The sequence below is a fragment of the Eriocheir sinensis genome, chromosome 3 (genome assembly GCF_024679095.1).
Source record: "Eriocheir sinensis breed Jianghai 21 chromosome 3, ASM2467909v1, whole genome shotgun sequence".
Classification (NCBI taxonomy): Eukaryota; Metazoa; Arthropoda; class Malacostraca; order Decapoda; family Varunidae; genus Eriocheir; species Eriocheir sinensis.
The window spans coordinates 3,377,020-3,396,916 of NC_066511.1; the positions used below are offsets into that span (position 1 = coordinate 3,377,020).

General features: G+C 43.1%; 1 protein-coding gene across 1 annotated transcript in view; it reads right to left on the bottom strand.

The window, feature by feature from the left end:
* LOC127003749 (major facilitator superfamily domain-containing protein 6-like) overlaps positions 1-19,897 on the bottom strand; it is a 93,797-nt gene that overhangs the window by 44,081 nt on the left and 29,819 nt on the right. The window contains exons 5-6 of the mRNA XM_050870754.1: positions 16,715-16,883; positions 12,826-12,989 (exon numbers count right to left, since the gene is read on the bottom strand). Of these exons, the coding sequence (XP_050726711.1) occupies positions 12,826-12,989; positions 16,715-16,883 (333 nt within the window). The remainder of the gene's footprint in view (positions 1-12,825; positions 12,990-16,714; positions 16,884-19,897) is intronic.

A 19,897-nucleotide genomic window follows, 5' to 3' on the forward strand; every position in this document is an offset into this window, starting at 1 on the left:
ACACGCTATTTATTACCTAAAATATTATTTAAATTGTGTTTGGGACAATGTACTAGAAATAAACAGTACTTACCCGCCGTTTAGTCTTGAACAGAGCACTCACTAAAAAACCTCCAAGTCTCGTACTGTACCCGTTGCCTACGAGTACCACACCACCACTGACGGTGACTGACCACCCACACCCCGTCCCCCTCCTGCCTCCTCAGCCACGCTGCCAAGTGTCTTGCAAGAGCAACTATGCCACATCTTACACACTCGAAAGTCAGGTACATGATTTAAACTTTTCTATTGAGGGGCAGAAACTAAAACAGTAGTTTATTTTATTGTGATTTAATAAAACTTATGTGACATTTAATTAAATTGGCTCGATTACTCTAAAATTACCCTAAAAATGTCATTACCCTAAACTCTACCCTAAAGAGGTACCAATTACCCTAGTTTAGGGTAAAAAAATCTAAAGTGGAAGCCTTGACTCGTTTTCATGTCACATGAAGTGATCAATGCCCCCCCCTTCCCCCGATTCCTGCCCATACTGCAGGATACCTTCACTCACACCCCTGATACATAACCTCATCAACTGCCCGGCCACAAGGACCCTACAAGAAGGCCCGAGACAACACCACACCTCCAGACACAACGAGGCGCCGAGCTTGTAGCACGAACCCCAGACGACGAGCTATTGAAGCTCGGCATAAGAACACCAACCCCCTGATAAGACCTGAACTCCCGCCCGCACGGTAATGGGGTAAATCCAGCGCACCGCGACTGCGGGCATGTTGAATTCCCCATGACCCAGGACGGAGAGCACAGATCGTTGACCCTCCCATCACGCTTTGATTTCACCATCGAGCGGAGATGAGACCTCTGCAGGGCTCTTACATAGCCCATCCAGCCAACGTGCTGGATAAAATTAAACAACAACAACAACGTCCCATCACCATTCTCACCTCAACACCAGGTAAGGAAAAATCTAACAAGAAAACTGCTGATGAAGGCTTAAAAACCCGAAATCCGGATCCAGCCAAATGACTAGCTACGGCGAAGTCATACAACTCATATCAAGAGAGAATAAGACACTATTAAGGCAACGAGAAAATACATTAAAGAAAATAATAAACGCCGACCTAGCCATCACTTTCAACAAATCATGTATCAGAGAAAACCTCCTGCCCATATATGCACTAAATATCAGCAGTGATGGGGCAGTTAATCACAATAGAAGACGGCGACAGAGGCCTAGCAATGAAGAGAGAAGGACCTTCATGGAAAAGAGGACTCTGGAGCTCCAGAGAAAGATACAAGAACTCAGACCTATACACCTTGAGCTGGAGGATAAATGGAGCAACAGACATCGGAGCCGCGTTGAAAGAGAACATAGATAATAGACCAACATAAAAACTCTATCATCAGAGCTAACCTAAAGAAATTGGTGAAACTAAAAGGCGGCCATATTAAGCAGATCAAGAAGAACTCCTTAACATGGGCCTTAATTGCCATATCATGTCAAAACCCAGAAAATTCCAGAAGCGGTTCGAGTGTGAAATACTACTGGATGACGCGGAGACACTAGCGAAAAAAGGCGAAATTACCATCGAGCCGACATTCAAACAAGAAGTTATCGCAGAGGCAGGCGAAACAAGAGGAAGATACAAAAGCAACATCATAATTGAGCCAAGACACCAGGATGCACCAAAACAACTGAAAGCAGACCACAACATCACCATTAGGAAAGCAGACAAAGCTGCCAAACCCGTCATCATGAACACTTACTTCCGAATACTTACAGAAGATTGACGACAAACTCAACGAAGCAACCAAATTCAAAAGAATAACCAGGGATCCGACGGAAGACCTCAAGAAAAAAGGAAACAAACTGATAGTCAAGAAGAACTTTGCCAGCAGATGCATCAAACTAGAAAAACTCTCTGGTGAATTGATCATGGGTTACTGCTATGGCAAAGTAAAGACCCACAAACCAGGCAACAAACTCCGGCCTATTATATCTCAAATACCGACGCCGACCTACTACCTAGCGAAGCAACTGTGCACACGGCCTCCTGACCTCATACGAACCCTCCACTCACAACCTACAAGCCTATGGACCGCACCATCAACTACATCATCAAACGAGTATACCACGACGACTCTAACACCCCCATCGACATCCCAGAAATCATACCACGAGAACTCCTGGAATGCAGCACAAAAGAAGCTCCATTCACCTGTCCACGCGGAAACAAGTACTGCCAGATTGATGGAGTAGCCATGGGCTCACCCCTAGGAGTATTACTGGCAAACTTCTTCATGGGCTGCGTTGAAGAAGTATTCAAAAAGACCGACAAACCAGATATTTACTGCCGCTACATAGACGACATATTCATCGAGACAGAGAACGACAACGACACCGAGCGGCTCAGACTCTGCCTACAAGAAGTTTCCGGCCTCAAGCTCGAAATAGAAAAGAGCATACACAACTCAATCCCATTTCTAGACATCCTTATGAAGCAAGAAGAGGAATCCTTCAACACAGAAGTGTACGTCAAGCCCACAAACCCCGGACACTGCCTCAACGGAAGAAGTGAGTGTCCACAAAGATACAAAGACTCTACCATCGGCGCATATGTTACAAGGGCACTCACTCACTGCAGCACATGGAACAAGTACACAGCGAAATAGAGCACTCAACACAAGTTCTCCTTAATAACGGCTTCAGTGAGATTGACATCAATCGCCAAACCAAGAAAATCATGGACAACTGGCACAAACCGAAAACAACGTAAAAGAAGCCCGAAATAACCATTTTCTACAGAACATTCTTCTCGACAGCATACAAGGAAGAAGAAAGAATCATGAGGCAGATAGTGCACCTCAACCTGAAGCCCACACACCAGGAGAAGGAGATCAATCTCCAAATATACTACAAAAATAAGAAAACGAGCCACCTCCTGCTCAAAAACAATACCCGACAGGAAAGAGACAACCCAGAAGGCTAACGTCATATTCAGGTTCAACTGTACAAGAGGAAACTGCGCAGTCCTCTCCTCCTCGGATATCGGCATGACAACAATGAGGCTGTCTCGCGCCTTACTTTCCATCTATCTGCCGGAGCCCAAAAAAACACCTTCAAGAACCCCACGGAGAAATAATAACAAGAAGCTCCCTGGAGGAAAACACAGAAATTCTGGATATCTGCCAAGATAAGCGAGGGCTCCCAATAATGGAGGCGTTGTACATGCAAGAACTCAAGCCAAAACTCAACATCCAGGCTGAAGACCTGCAGGCCCTACCGAGCATGCGCCGACAAACGGGCAGAAACCAAACATCAATGCGCGCGCACGAGGGACGCGGGACGAGCCAATCAGTGACCAAGGAGAAGGAAGGAGCGAGGCTTCAGTTTAAAAGGAGCCGCGCGCCGTCCCCTCATAAAAGGAGCCGCGCGCCGTGCGGCCGTCCCCTCACCCAGTGGCACGCCAGCCCTCCGGGGGCGAGCATCTGGGTGGGCCTTCTGCGGCGGCAAGGTTGACCCGCTTGGTCATCCTCGCTTTGGGCTTCCCAGCTGCAGTCAAGTCGACTGGTCGATTGCTCGCCCGTGTACTGCTACGGGCTACTACTGGGCGCCTGCCCGGGGGACCCGTGCCTCCGTCGCTGCTCGACGGTTGTTACCCGTGTCTGTGGCGGGGGCGGAGGCTTCCCCCACCCCCGTCACGAGTTGTTAAGTGCTCGTTCCCTCTTACAGGGCCGCCTTTAGGCCTAAGGCCCTGTCCCCTATTAAGGGGTGAATCTTTAAAGGAAGTCCCCTCACCATTGTCACCTCAACATTAGGAGAAGAAATATCTCACGACAAAGCTGCTGATGAAGGGTTAAGAACCCGAAATCCGGATCCAGCAAAATGACAAGCTACGGCGAAGTCATACAATTCATATCAAGAGAGAAATTATACTACAGAAAATAACAAACGCCGACCTAGCCATCACTTTCAATAAATAATATATAGAGATATATATATATATATATATATATATATATATATATATATATATATATATATATATATATATATATATATATATATATATATATATATATATATATATATGGGTTGGCAACAACCAATGTTTAAAAAAACATTATTTTTTTGGTTTAAACCTGGTTTTTTTTAACCACATTTTTTTGTTGTTTTTTTTCCAGTATTTTTATTCTAGTAATTCTATCCATATATACATATACGAGTTTGAAAAGGAATTATATATATCCAGACTGGAGGCTGCAGAACGCTTAACCTCAGACCTTGCTATCATTTCCGATTGGAGTAAAAGGAACCCTGTGTCCTTCAATGCTTCAAAAACCCAGTTTCTCCACCTATCAACTCGACACAATCTTCCAAACACCTATCCCCTATTCTTCGACAACACTCAACACTAAATATCCTTGGTCTATTCCTAGCTCAAAATCTCTACTGGAAACTTCACATCCCTCTTACTAAATCAGCTTCCTCGAGGTTGGGTCTTCTGTATCGTCTCTGCCAATTCTTCTTCCCCGTACAGATGCTTTCCATATATAGGGGCCTTGTCCGCCCTCGTATGGAGTATGCATCTCACGTGTGTGTGTGTGGGGGGGGGGGGGGCTCACTTACACAGCTCTTCTGGACAGAGTGCAGTCTAAGGCTCTTCGTCCTGGCCGCCGGGTGCTTGTTGTTGGTGATAGTCAGGTGAGTTATGTTGACAGGTATTTTTGCCCCAAGGATAAGAACAGGACTAGGGTGTGTTTTCCAGGGGCAGGGGTGGGCTATATATCAGACAGGATTGAGGCGTGTATGGCAAGCAAGGGATCGAACTCCATTGTCATTCTCAGCTGTGGCGGAAACGACGTTTCCCGTGTGCCAAGCGAGGACCTTCTCCGGCGTTTTAGGGAATTGTTAGGTAGGATAAGAGATGCTGGTGGGTCGCCAGTAGTGTGTGGCGTTCTGCCAAGGAGGGGCGTTGGCGATGGATGGCTGTCCAGGGCGATAGCAGTAAACAGCAGACTAGCTGAGCACTGTGAGCGCAATGGGTGGCTGTTCGTCGACAGTTGGGACCTCTTCTTTGGCAACGACGCCCTCTACGCCCGTGACGGGATACACTTGACGTTCAAGGGTGTTGAGGCTCTCTCAGACTCCCTTGAGCGAGCACTTAGTACCCTGAGGGATTTTTTAGTATAGACAATGGGGGGAGGAGTAATGAAAGAGGACATCTAGCTCATAATACAACCACGCAACTTAGAAGTAATTATAGGGGAGTAACAGAGGGCGGGCTAAGTATCTTCTATACTAACAGCAGAAGCCTCAGAAACAAGATAGACTTACTAAGGGGTGAAGCTTGTTTAGAAAATTTTGACATAATAGCGATCACTGAGACATGGATAGACACTGCCAATATAAATTTTTGATCGGAATTTGAAATAACGGGTTATCAGATGTTTCACAAAGACAGAAGGGGCAGAAAGGGAGGTGGAGTTGCGCTATATGTTAAAGACTCACTTAAATGTTTAGTTAACCATTCAGTCAAAATTAACATGGATTCAGAATCAGTTTGGGTGGACGTTTACAAAGGGAAAGAAAAACTAACTCTAGGAGTTATATACAGGCCACCCAACCTTAACAGGCAGGACACGAGTATATTACTACAGGAGATTGGCAGGGCAAGTAGGAGTAAAAATGTCTGCATAATGGGGGACTTTAATTATAGGAATATAGACTGGGAAGACCTAGTGGGTGACCTGGAAGCCGAGGATTTTCTTGAAGTTATACAAGATAATTTTCTTAAGCAGGTAGTTACTGAGCCTACCAGAGGAGATAACATATTAGACTTAGTCCTAACTAATAATGGAAACTTGCTACATGAGTTGGAGGTGGGCGGAGAGTTAGGAAATAGTGACCACAGAACGGTTCGTTTTAGCTTAGACTGGGCGGTAACCCGCGAACCATACCCAGTGTTAGTGCCAGATTTTAGAAGAGCAAATTACGAGGGGCTTAAAAGACATCTTGAAGGGGTAAACTGGGATAATTTAGGGATTCATGAGGGCCAGAACTGTGGGTTGGAGAGCCAGGAGAACCAGGTAGAAATGTCTTACAATAATCTAGTTAGAGTAATAGTAGAGGGGCAAGGACAGCATATACCTCAGCGAACATTTAGAAAAGAAAACAATGACCCTAAGTGGATGATTCGTGGACTAAAACACGAGATAGGGTTAAAGAAGGGAATTTATCAGAAAATAAAGAATGGTGAAACACATCTCAGGGGCCGGTATGTCGAACTATCTAGATCAGTGAAGAAAAACACCAGGATAGCAAAAAGGAATTATGAGATCAAATTAGCAATTGCGGCGAAAAGTAATCCCAAGGGCTTCTTTCAGATGTATAGAACAAAAACAAGGGAGACAATTGGACCGCTGAAAACAAACACAGGGGAGCTAGTGGAAAATTACGAAAATATGAGCACATTGCTGAACGACTACTTCCTTTCAGTATTCACACAAGAGGATCGAACGACTATTCCGGAAAGGGTTCAGGTGTACGAGGGCGGGGATGGCGATAAATTGAGGGATATAATCATTACCAGGCAAGTAGTTCAGGATGAGATAGATAAGCTTAAGAAGAATAAGTCGCCAGGTCCTGACTGGATATTTCCGAGGGTATTAAAGGAATTAGGTGATGTACTCAGTGACCCACTAACCGACATCTTTAAGATGTCGGTAAATATTGGTTATGTGCCCAGCCTATGGAAAGTAGCTAATGTGACGCCAATTTTCAAAAAGGGGGACAGGTCAGCTGCTTCAAACTATCGCCCAATCAACTTAACATCGATTATAGACAAGATGCTGGAGTCCATAATAGCCAGGAACATTCGGGAGCATCTAGAGAAACATAGCTTAATTCACGACTCGCAGCATGGGTTCACGAAAGGTAGGTCATGCCCATAGCTGGGCACGATAACAGAAAACCTTATTCCCGATAACCGATAACTGATAATGGAAAACCTTATCGGTGATAACCGATATTCGTTAACTGGAGACACAAATATAGGCGATAACCGATAACCGATAACCGATATAAATCCGCAATTCCGATACTAGCTAGCGATAAGTCCGATAGGCGAAAACGATACCATATTGATATTTCAGATAGAAAAACATAGATGACTTCAAATTTTCATTATCTGTATTTTAGAAAACTTACAAAACCTGAAAACCACACTTTGACACGTACATATGGACGGTAATACTAGAAACGCCTGAACCGGTGTTGTGTTATTTGGCGTCCCCACCGTCAACGCTTTTGTTTACAAACACTGGTCTCTCGTGCACTGCGCATGCTCAGCCCAGCAAGCGCAGACCTGTACAGTCTCGCAAAGCTTTTTAACCGTTATTAAGAGTTGCTGGAAGGCTAAATCAGACATACAGTACCACTACCACCATCCTCGCTGTTTCTAGAACGACACTCTGTACGAGTTGTATGTATATGTACAGTGTCGTTCTAGAAACAGCGAGGATGGTGGTACTGTATGTCTGATTCAGTCTTCCAGCAACTCTTAATGTATTAAAAAGCTTTGTGCGACTGTACAGGTCTACGCTTACTGGTCTGAGCATGCGCAGTTCACGACAGACCAGTGTTTGTAAACAAAAGCGCCAGCTTTTGACGATGGGACACCAAATAACACAACACCGGGTGCCTTCAATACCATGGCATGCTCACAAACGAATATGGAATATCAAATTTGAGGCAAAGAATAATAATTTTAAGGGCAAAGTTAAATGATTTTTCTCTTTGATATATTGATTTTTGAGTAACATTAAAAAAAATAAGCTAGTGTTTTAATGTTGATGATCTATGTATGAAATCTCTTCACCGAAGATATTTCATACCCCGAAGATTTTTCATACAACACCGGGAGCCCGGGCCACGTTTAGGGAGGAGACAACGTTTTTTTTTTTTTTCTGAGAGGCGGAAAGAAGTAGCGATTATCGCTAGTTTGGTTACAAAAGTAATGAAGATACCGATATTTATTTAAATAAGTAGCGGATGGCCGATAACCCGATTTTGTTATTAACGATAAAGTATCGCGATAACTTATCGCGATAACGCCCAGCTATGCCTCACCAATCTTTTGTCCTTCTATAATAAAGTATTTGAGGCGGTAGACAGAGATGAAAATTATGATGTAATCTATCTTGATTTTAGTAAAGCGTTTGACAAAGTTCCTCACCAACGACTGTTGCTTAAATTACAGGCTCACGGAGTAGAGGGTAAAGTTTTGAACTGGGTCAAGGCGTGGCTTAGCAATAGGAAGCAAAGCGTGCAAAGCAATGGTAAAAAATCTGACTGGGGATGTGTTACGAGTGGGGTCCCACAAGGTTCGGTATTAGGTCCACTTTTGTTTATTATTTATATCAATGACTTAGATACAGGAATTAGTAGTGATGTCAGTAAGTTTGCAGATGATACCAAGATCGGTAGAGTAATTGAGTCGGATCAGGACGCTAGTATTCTCCAGGATGAACTAAACAGATTGTATGACTGGGCGGATAAATGGCAGATGGAGTTCAATGTAGGGAAATGCAGTATTCTGAGTGTAGGTAGGAACAACCCCTCTCATAACTATTGCTTAAATGACACTCTCATAAGCAGGTCTGGGTGCGAGAGAGACTTAGGGGTCTTAGTGAGCTCTGATCTCCGTCCAAGGGCACAATGCATTCAAGCTAGAAATCGAGCAAATAGGGTACTGGGATTTATTTCAAGGAGCGTAAGCAACAGAAGCGCCGAAATCTTCCTCAAACTATATTTAGCATTAGTTAGACCTCATCTTGACTATGCGGTTCAGTTCTGGTCACCTTACTATAGAATGGATATCAAAATGTTAGAATTGGTGCAGAGGAGGATGACTAAGATGATTCAGGGGTTGAGAAACTTGCCATACGAGGAAAGACTCAAACAGTTAAACTTGCATTCTCTAGAAAGGCGAAGGGTGCGCGGAGACATGATCGAGGTTTATAAATGGATAAAGGGCTTTAATAAGGGGGATATTCATAAGGTTTTGTTGGTAAGAGAACCGGGTAGGACACGAAGTAATGGGTTTAAACTAGATAAATTCAGATTCAACAGGGGCATAGGCAAAAATCGGTTTACAAACAGGGTGGTGGATGAGTGCAAAAGCCTTAGCAGTCATGTGGTGAATGCCAATACAATTGTCACATTCAAAAATAGATTAGATAAATTCATAGACAGCGATATTAGGTGGGATTAGATACACGGGAGCTTAGGTTCAAAGGAACTGCCTTGTACAATGTACAGGCCAACCGGCCTCTTGCAGACTCCTGCGTTCTTATGTTCTTATGTTCTTATGTCTCATGAGCTCTCCTCCTCTTACTGACAGTCTTCTACCTCTTAAATTCCACCGCCATGTTTCTCCTCTTTCTATCCTCTATCGATATTTTCATGCTGACTGCTCTTCTGAACTTGCTAACTGCATGCCTCCCCCCTTCCCGCGGCCCCACTTCACACGACTTTCTACTCATGCTCAGCCTTATACCGTCCAAACCCCTTATGCAAGAGTTAACCAGCATCTCCATTCTCTCATCCCCTTCACTGGTAAACTCTGGAACAGTCTTCCTTCGTCTGTATTTCCTCCTGCCTATGACTTGACTTCTTTCAAGAAGAGTGTATCAAGACACCTCTCCACCCGAAATTGACCTCTCTTTTCGCTACTCTTTACTTTTTACTTTTGTGGGCGCGGCGAGTAGCGGGCTTTTATTGGTACTCCTTCTGTTGCCCTTGAGCCGCATCCTTTGATGTAAAAAAATAAAAAAAAATAAAAAAATTATATAGATTTAGAAATGGATTTAGCAATATATTCATTTGATCTTCATACAATCTGTAAAAGAGGCAAAATGTAGCTTCTCTAACATGCTTTTTAATTGCAATGTTAAAGAGTAGTAAAATATGAAAAACCTCTTCTCATTTTCCAATTGCATGCTACAAAAACAATTGTAAGAGAGAGAGAGAGAGAGAGAGAGAGAGAGAGAGAGAGAGAGAGAGAGAGAGAGAGAGAGAGAGAGAGAGAGAGAGAGAGAGAGAGAGAGAGAGAGAGAGAGAGAGACAAAAAAATAAAACTACATATAATTAAAACCACAATACCTGATGAAACTAACAAAGATACACAAAAAAACACTGGCTTCATTGGTGGGTTTTTGGTTTAAATCAGGGGTGTCAAACTCATGGCCCGCGAGATAGTTATAAATGGCCCGCAGTATGACGGTAACTTTAATCTTGTCAATGTATTTTCTACCTTGTTGCACCCCATGACGGCACTTCAGAGCATGAATTGGCCCTCGAAGGGTTTTGAGTTTGACACCCCTGGTTAAACCGCCAACTCTGCTGTACATAATTAAAATGACACCCATGGTTTAAACCGCCAACCCTACTGTACATAATTAAAATCTTACATACAGTTAAAACCACACTACTGATGAAACTAACAAAGATACACACAAAATAAAATTAAAATAAAATGGTTTTATTAGTTGCTTTGAACCACTGTTTTTTATTGGTTCAAACAATTTGGTTTCAACCATTTGGTTTAATCCGCCAACCCTGATATATATATATATATATATATATATATATATATATATATATATATATATATATATATATATATATATATATATATATATATATATATATATATATATATATATATATATATATATATATATATATATATATATATATATATATATATATATATATATATATATATATATATATATATATATATATATATATATATATATATATATATATATATATATATATATATATATATATATATATATATATATATATATATATATATATATATATATATATATATATATATATATATATATATATATATATATATATATATATATATATATATATATATATATATATATATATATTATACGCCTCGGTGGTCTAGTGGTCAGCGTGCCTGGCTTCTACTCCGGGCCCAGGTTCGAATCCTGGCCGGGCAGTCGGCGTGCAGCTCACCCAGCTCTACATCCTCCTCTCTGGCTTGTCAATAAATGGGTGCCTAGAGAAACCTGGGGAAGGTAAACTGTGGTAACCCGGATGCTACACTGTCCCTGTGTCCCGGGGTAATGGGCCCTCCCACCACGGCTCAAGGGCCAATGTTGCAGAGATGAGCACCGAAGCCACGCGATGCTACAGCGTATGCCCACAACTTTACCTTTAACTATATATATATATATATATATATATAGATATATATATATATATATATATATATATATATATATATATATATATATAGATATATATATAGATAGATAGATAGATAGATAGATAGATAGATAGATAGATAGATAGATAGATAGATAGATAGATAGATAGATATATATATATATATATATATATATATATAGAGAGAGAGAGAGAGAGAGAGAGAGAGAGAGAGAGAGGTAAAGATAAAGTTGGGGGCCTACGCTGTAGCAGCGCGTGGCTTCGGTGCTCATCTCCGTAACATTGGCTCTTGACCCTGTGGTGGGACGCAGCCCAATACCCCGGGACACAGGGCCAGTGTGACATTCGAGTTACCACAGTTTAACTTCCCCAGGTTTCCCCAGGTACCCATTTATCGACCAGTCCGAGAGGGAGGATGAAGAGCTGGGTGAGCTGCACGCCGACTGCCCGGAGAGAAAATGTTTTCTCTTCGGAAAATTGTATTAGGTATTTCGTCAAACGTATAGCTTAGTTATATGGCCTTTGATCATTCAGATAAAAGAAAGTGTCTTTTGCTGCGTCGAAAATTAACTTGAATTGCAAAATAATACGATAAAAAAATAGCCATCATATGATTGTCCTACTTCTGTCAGTGAGGAAAACCTCGTTGGAGGAGAGGCACGCTACAGTTCCCTTCTGCTACTCATGACATACTGAAGCTGACAAGTTGGCCTTAGTTGGGTGCTTCGTACATCGGCGACGTCAGTCAGTCAAGCGTCAGGTAACTGGGGCCGCCCATATTGCGTGCTGATTGGTTAGTCTAGCTTAGCTGGCTCCTACACTCTGGCCAGTATCGGTACCGGTACCGGTACTCAAATTAACGGTATACGTATGCCCATCCCTACTATTAGGTACTACTGGCACTACTACCACTAGACCTTTTACTATTACTGCTACTACTACTACTGGTACTACTACCACTACTACTACTACTATTACTACTTCTACTACTTTTACTATTTTTACACCTACTACTACTACTACTACTACTACTAGTCTACTACTACCTCTGCTACCACTATTACGTATACCACTACTACTGCTACTGCTACTATTACTTTTACTACTACTACTACTAATACTAATACTAATACTAATAATGATAATAATAATAATAATAATAATAATAATAATAATAATAATAATAATAATAATAATAATAATAATAATTGTAATAATAATGATGATGATAATGATGATGATGATAACAATATTAATGATTTAATAATAGCATTAAAAAAATAATAAAAGTTATAATACTACTACTAATAATAGTAATAATAATAATAAGAAGAAGAATAAGAATAATAGTAATGATAATAATAATAATAATAATAATAATAATAATAATAATATTAATAATAATAATAATAATAATAATAATAATAATAATAATAATAATAATAATAATAATAATAATAATAATAATAATCGTACTATTAATATTAATCATAATACTAATGATTATAATATTAATAACAATAATAACAATAATCACAACTAACCAGAGATCAGCATGACAATTAGGAAGGTAAGAATTTCCGGCTTCTTGATGAGTCCTTTGAAGTCTTTCAACACCTTCCTGGAAGGCTGTCGGAAATCAAGGTCGAGAAAAAGAATGACGCCCGCCCCCATCACTTTGAGCGCACAGTATAGGTAAAACGCTGGTCTGGGGACAGAGGAAACAGGGATTCTTAGGAAGGAAGAATATTATAACATGTGCAGTACTGCAAAAAACAAATGTATATCAATCCTACACTTATGTTTCTGCTTCCCACAGACATTTATTTCACAATGAAAAATGATAACATATATATATATATATATATATATATATATCTATATATATATATATATATATATATATATATATATATATATATATATATATATATATATATATATAACGGGCGCAAGCCACTCCCGGCGAGGTATATAAATGAAGTGAGGAGGGTGCTGAAGCCCTTCCCAGTTACCTCATTAACCGTTTCCCTATTGTCTCATCTACACCAGAGAGTAGTTCAGCATGATCTCTAAAGACAGATCCTCTCTCTATCCACACCACACTACATTCACACAACACTCACACCTTATCTCAAAATTCAAAATTCAAAATGGCGTTCAACAACAGAGCCTCGGAGTCCCCGCCTGGGGGGGGGGGGACCACAGACTCTCCCAGGGAGGACTCCCCTTCTGGCTGCCGACCTGAAAGGTGTCTTTATAACTCCTCGAACCTTTTTCTTATCAATTTCTGCAACATTTGCGGTCTTCGTTCTAATTTTCATTCTGTGGAACACCATCTCTCCTCCTCTAAACCAGTTCATCACAGAGGTGATTGTCTCAGGAATGGAGGCATACATTCAACGTACTTTCTCTACTCCCCATGCTAAAAAGCCTTGGTTTAATCACGCTTGTTCTCGTGCTGTCAAATATATAGAGGCAGCTCACAAAAGGTACCAGAACCTTCGAACTCCCGCTAACCATGACCTTTACATTTCCGCCCAGAATCGTGCCAAATCCATTCTTCGACTTACCAAAAACTCCCTTATCCATAGCAAATGTCAACACCTTGCTTTCTCTAATTCTTCCAGAGACTTCTGGTACTTAGCCAAAAATATCTCCTCCAATTTCACTTCTTCCTCTTTCCCGCCTCTTCTTAACCCAGACGGCAGCACTGCCGTCTCTTCTATCTCTAAGGCCGGCCACACACGTGCAGTTTAAACTGACAGTTACAACTGTTCAGTTCTAACTGTCAGTTGAAACTGCGCGTGTATGTGGGTATCTCAGTATCTCAGTTCATCACAACTGAACAGTTAAACTGTGACAAATAAAATTTCAATATTTTTAACTGAAAGGATTAACTGAACTGAGCGTGTGTGGGGATTCAACTGTATAGTTGTCAGTTTAAAATTTGTGTTTAGTGTGGAGTGCAGTTGGTTGAGGTGAAGATGTCACGTATACCAAACCAAGTGATTGTTGATTTCATTGCATTGTATCGATCTGAACCTTGCCTGTGGCAAGTTAAAGTCAAGAATATCATGACCGCGCAAAGAAAGATGCTGCCTATGGCAAATTAGCAAAGAAGTTGGAGGAACTTGAACCTGGTGCTACCAAGAAGTCTGTCTTAATGAAAATTAACAGTTTGAGATCTGCTTATCGCTAGGAGAAAAGAAGGTTGAGGCATCACAGAAGTCTGGAGCATCTACACCGAGAGCGACAAGATCGTACTGCTCGGAATCCATTGTAAAAACTGAAGGATTGACTTGTACGTGTGTGTCCATCTCAGTTTAAACTGACGTCAGTTTAAACTGACGTAAATACAGTGAACAGTTGTAACTGTCAGTTTAAACTGCACGCGTGTGGCCGGCCTAAGACTGAACTCTTCGCTCAAACTTTCTGTAACAACTCCACTCTGTTCAATTCTGGGCATATTCCTTTTACTCATCCCCCCTCCGACTCCTTTATGCCTGTTATTAAGATTCTTCCTAATGATGTTTTCTATGCCCTCTCTGGCCTCAACTCTCAGAAGGCTTATGGACCTGATGGAGTGCCTCCTATTGTCCTTAATAACTGTGCTTTCGTGCTGACACCCTGCTTGGTCAAACTCTTTCGCCTCTGCCCATCAACATCTACCTTTCCTTCCTGCTGGAAGTACGCCTTCGTACAGCCTGTGCCTAAGAAGGGTGACCGTTCCAATCCCTCAAACTACCGCCCTATAGCTTTACTTTCCGGTCTATCTAAAGCTTCTGAATCAATCCTTAATCGGAAGATTCAAAAGCACCTTTCCACTTCTAACCTTCTATCTGATCGCCAGTATGGGTTCCGCAAGGGGCGTTCTACTGGCGATCTTCTTGCTCTCTTAACTGATTCTTGGTCATCCTCTCTTAGCCGTTTCTGTGAAACTTTCTCAGTTGCACTAGACATATCGAAAGCCTTCGATAGAGTCTGGCACAAGTTTTTGCTTTCTAAACTGCCCTCTTTCGGATTCTATCCTTCTCTCTGTTCCTTTATCTCCAGTTTCATTTAAGGCCGTTCTATCTTTGCTGTGGTAGACGGTCACTGTTCTTCCCCTAAATCTATCAACAGTGGTGTTCCACAGGGCTCTGTCCTATCACCCACTCTCTTCCTGTTATTCATCAATGATCTTCTCTCCATAACAAACTGTCCTATCCACTCAAACGCTGATGACTCCACTTTGCAGTATTCAACTTCTTTCAACAGAAGACCCTCTCAACAGGAATTACATGACTCCAGGCTGGAGGCTGCAGAACGCTTAACCTCAGACCTTACTATTATTTCCGATCGGGGTAAAAGGAACCTTGTGTCCTTCAATGCCTCAAAAACCCAATTTCTCCACCTATCAGCTCGACACAATCTTCCAAACACCTAACCCCTATTCTTCGACAACACTCAGCTGTCACCATCTTCATCACTAAACATCCTCGGTCTATCCTTAACTCAAAATCTTAACTAGAAACTTCACATCTCTTCTCTCACTAAATCAGCTTCCTCGAGGTTGGGCGTTCTGTATCGTCTCCGCCAGTTCTTCTCCCCCGCACAGTTGCTATTCATATACAGGGGCATTGTCCGCCCTCGTATGGAGTATGCATCTCACGTGTGGGGGGGCTCCACTCACACAGCTCTCTTGGACAGAGGGGAGTCTAAGGCTCTTCGTCTCATCAGCTCTCCTTCTCTTACTGACAGTCTTCTACCTCTTAATTTCCGCCGCCATGTTGCCTCTCTTTCTATCTTCTATCGATATTTTCATGCTGACTGCTCTTCTGAACTTGCTAACTGTATGCCTCCCCCCTCCCGGGGCCCCGCTGCACGTGACTTTCTACTCATGCTCATCCCTATACTGTCCAAACCCCTTATGCAGAAGTTAACCAGCATCTTCACTCTTTCATCCCTCACGCTGGTAAACTTTGGAACAATCTTCCTTCTTCTGTATTTCCTCCTGCCTACGACTTGAACTCTTTCAAGAGAAGGGTATCTGAACACCTCTCCTCCCGAAATTGATCTCTTTCGGCCACCTCTTTAGATTCTTTTTGTGAGCAGCGAGTAGCGGGCTTTTTTTATTATTATTGTTTATTTTTTTGTGCCCTTGAGCTGTCTCCTTTGTTGTAAAAAAAAATATGGAGAGAAGATGGTGCCATTATAAACATCTGCCTGCGCCAATACGAGCTGGGGGCCGACTACCATCCAGGCCCCTCAAGCAAGCCTACGGGCGCTATAGGCGTAGACGTAAAATATATATATATATATATATATATATATATATATATATATATATATATATATATATATATATATATATATATATATATATATATATATATATATATATATATATATATATATATATATTAACTATTTATTTATTTATAATGTCACCTGTAATCTTGTTTTCCGCTGATGTTAGTGAAGTGATCAATGAGGAAGCCGGAGATCGGTGTGACGAAAATAGCCCCAAAGTTGGCGTAGAGTCGCTGTAGACCGTAGTCGCCGTGATGCTCCTTCAGGATGGCCATCGCTGCTCCGTCGAAAAGCGTGAAGCTGGCGGCTGGGGAATGTTTAAACATACATCAGTAAAGCTGCCTTATCAAAAGATTAATAATAACAATTTTTTTAAAAAAAGTGTGTGTATATGTGTGTGTGTGTGTGTGTGTGTGTGTGTGTGCGCGCGCGTGAGAGAGAGAGAGAGAGAGAGAGAGAGAGAGAGAGAGAGAGAGAGAGAGAGAGAGAGAGAGAGAGAGAGAGAGAGAGAGAGATTTATATAGATATTCAGACCACATATACCCTATGATCCAGACTAGGTTGTGTGTCGTTAAACCTAAGCGAAATTAGATATTTGAAACGGCACCAAGACTTTCTGGTTTAGTAAATATTAAGTTGAAGGAACTGTAGGTCGAGTTTGTTTTTAAAGGAGTCAATCGTGTTGCACTGGACTGTGGCGCCCTTCACCACAAACCCAATCACGAGCCGCGGGACGGGAGTCTAAGCGCTAGATCCAAGCTCTAAAGAAAGGGAGGTCAACTCATGGTCGGCTCAAAACTCGTCACATTCCGCGCATCCTCTCGAGGCTCCTCCCTTTGACCGCATGACGTAGCACAGGGTATAAAAAAAAGCTGACCTAGCAGGCAACCCTTCCAGTCACATTCACACCTCGACAAATGAAGGGACCTGGCCTAACCTAAGGCCTGACCGGCCTGACCTTGCTCATCGCTCGCTCCTAATAATTGTGTGTGTGTGTGTGTGTGTGTGTGTGTGTGTGTGTGTGTGTGTGTGTGTGTGTATATATATATATATATATATATATATATATATATATATATATATATATATATATATATATATATATATATATATATATATATACATGTGTATGTGCATGCTTGTGTGTATATAATAATAATAATAATAATAATAATAATAATAATAATAATAATAATAATAATAATAAATGGTTTATTCATTTGCAGGCACCCATAAGGCTGAAAATACACAAAAATACACCGCCTCTAAAGGGTGAGCAGTCCAACCTCACGGGCCGACCACGTCTTAGCAGCTCTCCTAGACGAACTTTTTCCACGCATCTCGGAATGGTTGGAAGCCAAGGGCGACGCCGCCATCGAATACGACGACTTGAAAACCTTCCTACTTCAGTGTTGTACGCCTTCCCCAACAGCGCGAGTGTCACAGCTCCTCCAGCTTTCACATCAACCCGATGAGGGCACTGGCAAGGTTCCCTCCAGCCACCAACGGGACGTCTCGACATCTAGACCTGCTTCGGGCACTGTGGCTCCTCTGCCTCCCCGAATCCATCCGCGCTGCAATTCCCAACTCGGAGGAAATCGACGAGGATGACCTGCATCAACAAACAGACCACCTAGTCGACGCACTCACGGCTTCAACCCGCCGCATCAACGCCGTGCCTTCCGACATCCCACCATCATTCCAGGATGACGAGGCGACACACAGCACACCGCCTACCACAGAGAACCCGACAAGCACCGGCGCAACAGTACCACGCCCCGCGGCCACGATCAAACCACCAAGGGACCAAGAAGACGTTCACTGAGCAGCTCTGCTACTACCACGCCAAATTCGGCCCCAAGGCAAAAAACTGCCAACCAGGATGCTCGTGGCCAAAAAACGGGTAGGGCGGCCGCCGTGCATCGCGGCGGCCCCCACCGGTGTTAACGCCTTCTTCCTCTACGATCCTGCAACGGGGGTGCGTTTCCTGGTCGACACTGGCGCTGCCCGTTCCCTCCTGCCAGCTGCACGATGGAAGAAGCCCCATCAACCAGCATCCAACGTCCAACTCGCCGCGGCCAACAGCACACCTATACCAACGTACGGCCGTCAGCACCTCGATATCAGCATCGGCGGCCGCACATTCGGATGGAGTTTCATAGTGGCAGACATCACCCTTCCCCTACTTGGGGCAGATTTTCTAGCCCACTACCAGCTCCTCGTGGACGTCGCCAGATGTCGGCTGGTGGACGCAGCCTCCCTCACCACCACCCCCATCGCCGCAGTGCTCACCGAGTTCGCCCTACAGGTAGTCGAGGTGACAGACGGCTTCGCTCACCTCCGCAACACCTACCCCGATGTTTTCAAGCCAGAACTCCGACAACAGCCAAAACATCCGGCAAAGCATGGAATCTACCACCATATAAAGACATCAGGCCCCCCGGTGTTCTCCAAATTTCGTCGTCTGGCCCCTGACAAGCTCGCCGCAGCAAAACATACCTTCACCGAGCTCGAGCGTCTGGGCATCTGCCAGAAGGCGCCAAGCCCCTGGGCGTCACCACTTCACATCGTGACGAAGAAGGACGGCTCCCTCCGCCCCTGCGGGGACTATAGGCGCCTCAACACTAGAACAGAGCCAGACCACTACCCACTGCCCCACATCGCCGACATCACCTCCTTCCTCCATGGCGCCAAAATCTTCTCAAAATTGGACCTACTGAAGGGCTACTACCAGGTCCCCATGCACCCGGAGGACATCCCAAGGACCGCCATCACCACGCCCTTCGGCACCTTCACATTTAATTACAGCTGTTTTGGCCTGCGAAACTCTGGCGCCACCTTTCAACGGATGATGGACGGAATCCTCGGTGACTTACCCTTCTGCGCCTGCTACATCGACGACATCCTCATATTTTCATCATCAAAGGAAGAACACCTACGACATCTCTCCGAAGTACTGGGGCGCCTTCAGCAGAACGGCCTGGTGGTACGCTACGACAAGTGTGTGTTCGGCGCCAGAGAGGTGGACTTCTTAGGGCATCATCTCACTCCTGCAGGCGTTTCACCCTTATCAGACAAGGTGACGACCATCCAAGGATTTCCCACGCCCACCACAGTCAAGGCCCTCCAGGATTTCGTGGGAATGGTCAACTATTACCACCGCTTCCTCCCCAGGATCGCTTCCACCATGGCGCCACTATACGCAGTACTAGCAGGCAAACCCAAGGACCTGACGTGGGGCCCTTCTCAAGCAGACGCTTTCCAGAAAGCGAAAGACGCCCTCGACGCGGCAACCCTCCTTGCTTTTCCAGTTCCCGGGAA